The sequence below is a fragment of the Bombyx mori genome, chromosome 11 (assembly GCF_030269925.1).
Source record: "Bombyx mori chromosome 11, ASM3026992v2".
NCBI lineage: Eukaryota > Metazoa > Arthropoda > Insecta > Lepidoptera > Bombycidae > Bombyx > Bombyx mori.
In genome coordinates this window covers 8,022,781-8,030,212 of record NC_085117.1, presented here as the reverse complement: position 1 = coordinate 8,030,212, position 7,432 = coordinate 8,022,781, and the positions used below count along the sequence as shown (strand labels likewise).

General features: G+C 35.8%; 1 protein-coding gene across 3 annotated transcripts; it reads left to right on the top strand.

Annotated features, from left to right (window-relative positions):
- The first annotated feature begins 33 nt into the window (after window positions 1-33).
- On the top strand, window positions 34-6,168 carry LOC101743192 (uncharacterized). 3 transcript variants are annotated; one of them, XM_038013881.2, is made up of 7 exons: window positions 34-347; window positions 425-558; window positions 794-1,019; window positions 1,643-1,795; window positions 4,191-4,366; window positions 4,800-4,865; window positions 5,867-6,168. In XM_038013881.2, exons 1-7 carry the CDS (start codon window positions 309-311, stop codon window positions 6,123-6,125), a joined length of 1,053 nt encoding a protein of 350 aa, XP_037869809.1. In that variant the 5' UTR covers window positions 34-308; the 3' UTR covers window positions 6,126-6,168. The 3 variants fall into 3 exon arrangements, with proteins under 3 accessions (XP_037869809.1, XP_037869808.1, XP_037869811.1); XM_038013880.2 differs by having other exon boundaries at window positions 164-347; window positions 425-573; XM_038013883.2 differs by lacking the exon at window positions 34-347 and having other exon boundaries at window positions 359-526.
- The last annotated feature ends 1,264 nt before the right edge of the window (window positions 6,169-7,432 follow it).

The window sequence follows — 7,432 nt, the reverse complement described above, 5'->3', positions numbered from 1 at the left end:
ATATAGGTCACCAGTGCAATCAGAGAGTCAATAAAGTTCAATAAACTGAACCTAGTAGTAGTAGTAGCCTTTTATGGCTTATGTCTCCTATTCATAATTTTCATAATCATTAATCGTAATTGTACTTAAGTTACTCAAGTGCCTTCAACAAAACATAGATTATACACTAATATTTATCGAGTAATATCACGTTCAAATCAAACTTCAAAGCAGAGGATGAACATTGAACTTTAATGTTGTTAATTCGAATGTTTTGAAGTTTTTTTACAAATTATTAAATATATCATTAACATCTTTATAGTACAAGCATGTATTTGAATGTGTTGATGATTCTACCGCGTGTTGCGGTTAGTAAATACGTGCACCCTATAACCACATTTTTGATACATTTTGGTGTTCGATACAATTTATTAATTACTTTCAGCAACAAAATATTTTGAACTGTAGGTCAATAAGTGGTTCGCGATGTTGTTATCAAAACTTGGAAAGTAAATACTCGGAAAGTCAAAAAGTGAAAATACTAAATGTAATTAATGATGATTCTCAAACATTGTCAAGGTATTTGTTAAATAAGTTAAGTCAATCCTTGAAAACATTTATAATCAAAATTCTAATATAGACCTAATACAAAGAAGACAAAAAAATAAAATTATGAGTGATGTCATTTAAAAGTAAATAAATCAAATAATTTGAAGTGAATAATTTTCTAAATTCCACGTGAACTGCTTTTGGGACTGAGTTCAGTGAAACTTAGCTTTTAATTGTCTTTTTTAAATAATTATTTAAATTTTAGGTTTGATATAGCAAAGTCAAGATTAAAAAAGTTTAAACAATGGAAAACTAGCAATGGTCAAGTGAAGACCCTATCTGATTTACCTTTAATAGAAGGTTTCACTGACAAGACAGCTAAGAAACTCTGTGACAGTATATTAAATGGACCCACTGAAGAAGTTGAACAAATATCAAATAAAATAAAAGGTCAAATATTACATCCAAATTTGAAAGAAAGTACTATTAAAGTGAGTAGCTATGTTATTCTAATGAAATGTTGAATTGTTTTCTATGTAAGATTTGTAATTAAATTGACTATTTAGAACAATAATATATAGTGGTGGTGTGTGGTATTGTGTCTCTCGCAAATCCTCTCTCACAGTCGTATGTTTTATAACAAATAGGTTACTGCTAGAAATTATGCAAATTATAATTTTTGGGTGTAATTTTTTTGTTAAACAATCATATTCCTTCATCTTGGAAGTAATTTGCACAGGTGTGTATTTCATAAAATTTACCGTTGACAGATAATTCCTCACTAAAGACACCTTGAAATTACACTTTTTCTAATTGTCAGGAGGAGAGCTCATATAAATAACAACCCAACTTCTTCAGAAAGTCAGCCCCCTACTTTGGGTCTTTGGGCAGCTTCATCTTGGTTTTTTTGGCAATATGCTCTATGTCTAATGAGAAAATTAAGATAAAATATTAAAGTCTGAATGCATGCCTTTTTGTAGCAGAGAAAGTGTGTTACCATCACCTACCTGTGATGGTCTAAAATACTCTTCATAATTAGGTAGACTCATATGTGTGTTTTGAATCAGTTATTTGTAAACAAACATTTCTAAGTTATAATAACATTGACTTTCAGGACTGTAAAACAGTATTGACAGTATATATATCTGTTAATTCAGTTTGTTGGACGCTTATAAACAAAAATGATTATGAAGTTGTGGAGTGGCAGTATTATGGTATTGATTACCCCGAAGGAAAGAAGATTCAGATCACAGATATATTTGATATTGTAAGTACAATTAACTATGTATTTAGATTAGCTATTAATTAAAAAGTGTAGTGTGCAATAAAAAGGTAATTAAGTAATAAAATTAAACTGATAATTTAAGTATAAAAAAAAATATTTTGATAAATTGTTGATACACTTCTGAACAATTTTAATTAGTAAGACCTTTTTTCTCACATACAAAATTGGTGGTACAATTTATAAAAAACCCTTTTTTTTATAGGGTTACATTAGTTTTACATGTTGTAATTAATATTTAAAGTGAGTATGTAGCTGCTTAGATATATTGTGTAAAAAATGAGGGTAAACTTTTAAGCATTAAAAATCACCTCACTGCTGGGATGTAGGGCTCGAATCAAATCCTTCCATTTACATCGGTCTCGGGCAGCCTGTTCTAGCTTCTCCCACGTCATGCCCAAGACACCCAGCTCCTGTTCCGCAGAGCGACGCCAAGCTAACTCTACAATCAGTAATTTTAATGTATAATTGATACTTTTAATGTCAAATAGATGGCACCATTTCAATATTCTTGGTAAATTTTTTTACTTGCCGTAGTAGGCAGGCAAGCACACGGCCTACCTGACGGTGAGTGGTTATCGTGGCTCATGGACATTAGGTATCTCAGGGGTACAGCCAAGCCGCTCCTTATCTAGTATGGGATTTTAGATTTAAAACAACTGTGTTCCTGCAAAAAAAAATACTAAATTAATACAGTAAAGAAGTCGTCGTGGCTTAAAGGATAAGACGCACGCTGCATTCGTATCTTGCGATGTGAGAATCCCGCCGGCAGGTACCAATTTTTCTAATGAAATGCTTACCTAACAAATGTTCACGATTGAGTTTCACACGTGAAGGAATATCATCATGTATAATAGCCGGCAAACTTCTTGAGCATTTGTTGACGTAGTGGGGGTAAGTTTGCGCATGGTACACTCACGTGCAAAAAGCTTATTTACTCTGCGTCATAATGCAATTAAAATATTAAAATCAACATATGTATTTATTTATATATTTATTAGAACATCAACAAAAAATATAGGTTAATAATTATAATAATTTAATCTTGGGGTAAAATAGATATTCCTTCTATTAAGTCAAAACTAGAGCTGTTGCCAGGTCTTCGTTCAGTTGAAGCGAAGCTGGTATTTGTAATTTTTTTCGTTATCATAATCTTGACCATTATCATCATCACTGTTTTCATCACCCGAGTCGCCATCATCGTGATAAGTCGACATAGGGCTCATCGGTGTAGTTTACGACTCGGTCGGTTCGATCTTCTTTTTTGTCTATAATTAATTATTTTTTGAAGATATTCGATTCGTAGTAATCGAATGTTACTTTTTTCAATTACCAGCTTCCGATTATTTTCTGTTTTTTTTTTTCCATCTGAAGCCTAGCTCTTTCATAATTCGTCGTAAACTTCATTCCGAGCCATTAAAATGTATATCTTCTTTAAAATTTTCGAAGCCTTTCTACGGTACGGAGTTTCGCTGCTTGTTATGTAGTTATTATGATTACATCTTTTTATTACAGATTGAACGAAACTATCCATTCCGGTAACTTTCTTCTTCCCTGATCTTTTCTTACCCGGAGTCCCAAGCACGATGAGCAAGCCAGAGCCTTTAGCTTCGTTAATAATGCACCTAACAGTACTCACTGATGTTTTTGTTGCTTCCGAAGTCTGTTTTACTTTTTCCATAATATCATTCTTCCCCTGTTTTATAATGAAGCAATATACGTCGTACACAATTTTTCTACCCTTTCTTTTGAATACTACACCAGTTTGTCGCGGCATAGTGTATTTTTTATAAAAAATCAACAAACACTCAACAAATAGCAGTGGCAACAAAGTCAACAAGCAATTATAACAAAATATAACTTAACGATTAGTAACGATAGACTTTTCACTGTACGCAAGCGTACTTTTGGGAGCGAGCGGAAAGAGGACGCGGTGCGGGACGCAAGGTTCGACTGATCTACCAATAACGCGCTCGATACGATTTCCCCTGCCGTCGCGCCTCACCCTCACCACCAAAGTGATCTAAAATTCGGTTCTGCGCAGTCAAGGTCATTTGCTCACGATGTTTGCCGGTTACTATAATAAAAATTAACCCGCAAAATTATAATTTCCATAATTACTAGTGGTAGCAAGCCTTGTGAATCCTCACGGGTAGATACGACCGCCTTACCTATTTTTGCCGTGAAGCAATAATGCGTTTCGGTTTGAAGGGTGGGGCCGCCGTTGTATTATACGAATATCTTAGAACTCATGTCTCAAGGTAGGTAGCGGCATTGCAGATGTCTATGGGCTCCGGTAACCACTTCGCACCAGGTGTGAGCTCATCCACCTATCGAAGCAATAAAAAAAATTAAAATAAAATACAATCATTGTTTTCAGGCATGGCGTATAACGCAGCGGTTACCGGTCGCTGACATTTATGTGATGAAAGCTGAAGCTACCACTTTGCGAGCGGCCGGTAGCGATCCGAACAATCCTAAAGTATTGGCTGTAAATCTTCAGAAAGCTCAAATGGTCTCTATGATTGTTGCATTGATTAACGCACGAGGACACAGGTTGGTTTTAGTTAGGCTGTGTGCCGTTAGATGGTGCTGTTATAAAATATTTAACGATTTTTTTTATTGCTTATATGGTTGGACGAGCTCACAGCCCACCCGGTGTTAAGTGGCTACTGGAGCCCATAGACATCCACAATGTAAATGCGCCACCCATCTTGAGATATAAGTTCTAAAGTCTCAGTATAGTTACAGCGGTTGCCCCACCCTTCAAACCGAAACGCATTACTGCTTCACGGCAGAAATAGGCGGGGTGGTGGTACCTACCCGTGCGGACTCACAAGAGGTCCTACCACCAGTGATTACGCAAATTATAATTTTGCGGGTTTGAGTTTGTGATTGAGTTTGTTCTACCTAATTTATTAGGTATATAAAATTAAATTGGCTTATTAATTGGCTATCACCTAATATTAAAGTGTTTGTTTTTTTTCAGAAGTGACGATGACGATGGTAAATTGAAACAGATTGTTTATTTTTTGAGGCCCACATTACCCTACAGGTAAGCTATATACAGATTTTAGACCATTTGAATATCAGTTTGCTTAGTTCGAGTTTTTTAACTTCCCTTCGCTTGCCGTTAGGGGCGCTCTTTCAACTCCATACAAATTTGAGTTAAATTTTACGCGATCAAGAAGTTAAAAAACTCGCACCAAGTCGACTGAGCCCGGTTAATATCTATCTCCCTTTAAACAAAATACATAAGCTCTATAAAGATAGTTTTAATTTCATCTAACGACAATTTTACTATTTGCAGTCGTATTGTACTGAAGTCGTATTGTATTGACTGTAAAGAGTAAAATTAAATGAATTTATAAATTTTTTGGATTGCAACTATTTTCACCATTTTAATACAGTGGCGCCATCTTTTATCACTACTACACACCATTTTAGCTCGGTAGTGCCATCTTTCGTCGCTACTGTTATACTATTTACGACAGTAGCGACAAAAGTTGATTCATTTTCATTACACTCACACACAGTCCATTGAGTTTCTCGCCGGATCTTCTCAGTGGGTCGCAATTCCGATCTAGATTCTGCGAAGCACTGCTCTTGTTAGAGCGTATCTATTATGACCAATCGAGGTGACTAGAATAAGTAGGAAAAAATAAATCATCTTCAATCTAACTTTATTAGGTAAAAATATTTTTGGGTTATATGTGATCTAAATATCTGCTCGCGAAAATTAAAATTGCCAGTGCCAGGAAGGGCTCTGGCATTGTACTCCTTCTCCCTGAGTCGCATTCCTCATGTCTGAGGGTCGTGACCATCTCCTCCCATTATCCTTCTCTGAATGATGTTTCGCCATCTTCCTCTGTTCTCGGCGGTGTATATGGCATCGTATACTGTAGTATCTAGAGTGGTGCGGATTTGGTCGGATCAGCGCATTGGATTGCGGCCACAAAATCTATCCCACATTTTACTATCACGAGATAATACCCTCAAGAACAGGTCTTATACCGTCTGGATATATTTAAACCGACTGTTGTTACGGTTTCACAGGCTACACGGAACTTTAGTTGGAAACGAAAGAGTGTCGACTGATCAAACCGTCGAAATGTTACTTCAGGAGAGCAGTGGTAAATCAACAGGCAACAAACACGTCTACGTGCCGGAGGAAGGGAAAAACATGTTCAGGACACAGAACGAACTACAGAAGGACATGTTGGGACATTGTCTGTTACTTAGTTTGACTTTTATGGATTTGTGTGTTTACAAGAACAAGGAGCGCATCGCGAAATTAATTAAGAGGACTTCTTGATGTGCCTCTTACTAGATTAGAGAATAAACTTTATTAATTGTAACGAGGCTTTTGATTTCTTTTTTTTTTATTGCTTAGATGGGTGGACGAGCTCACGGCCCGTCATAGAACGTAAATGCTGCCACCTACCTCGAGACATGAGTTCTAAGGACTCAGTATAGCTGTAAAAGCTGTAAAAGTGCGCGTCAGCTTCGAAGTGTGACTGGAGTTTATTCTCACGATATTATCATTGAATATACAAGGCAAACACATAATTCATGTGCTGCCATCTATTGTCATATTGCTGCTTTGCAAACATTACTTAATTTAGATATATTTTGATTAGATGGCGCTGGTATTTATTATTCGATAAAACAATTTTTATGTTTAGAGGGTAGACGTAAGGAGCACCATTTCGTATAAGGGACAAGTTGAAAAAGTGTGTAATCAGCATATTATTGTTGGAAAACTTACCCAAAAAGCGCTAGTGTAGGAAATGGAAATGACAGAAATATTATAGCAGCGTTAAACAGAGCGAAGAATGCTGGGTTGAAAAGTTTCATATTTTTCGTGACTTGTATAGTTAAATATATGCAATATTTAAAATCTCAACTTTTATTTACTTGTTACTATTTACGTAAGAAGTATTTCTTTTCTTCTTAATTTAATATCATACTTTAATAGTTTATGGGGTTTTTTTTTTGGAATCATTCCACTTGCTACAATGGCGTCACCTTACTTGGCTCCCTTTTAGCGGACACTTTTTAATACACTGAGACGGTCCTCACTTTATACTCAGCTTCTATACTATCCATTACTCAGCTTCTATACTATCCATTAAAATATGAAACAAGCAAGCTTTAAATGAAATCGATTCCCAAGGAAATGAAAAGGAAAAATATTACAATAAAGTTAATATTTACTTTTATACTTTACGTTTTGAATTAATCGCATATCTTTTACTGTAGATAGAACGCTTTTAATTACTTGTAAAATTTGAGTCGAACCAGTTCTCTTTAAGATGCGTAAGTTTTTTTTTAATTGCTTGGGTGGGAGGATTAGCTGACGGCCCACCTGTTGCTTAACGGTTACTGGACGCCATAGACATCTACAACGTAAATGCCGCCACGCACCTTAATACGTGAGTTCCAAGGTCTCATTTTTAACAGTACAACGGCTACAGCACCCTTCAAACCGAAACACATTACTGCTTCACGGCAGAAATTGGCAGGGTAGTGGTACCTATCCGTGTGGATTCACAAAACTTTCTACCTACAATAGGTACAAAGCTCTTCATGCGTCTGCTGCGGCCCATAACCAAAGAACCT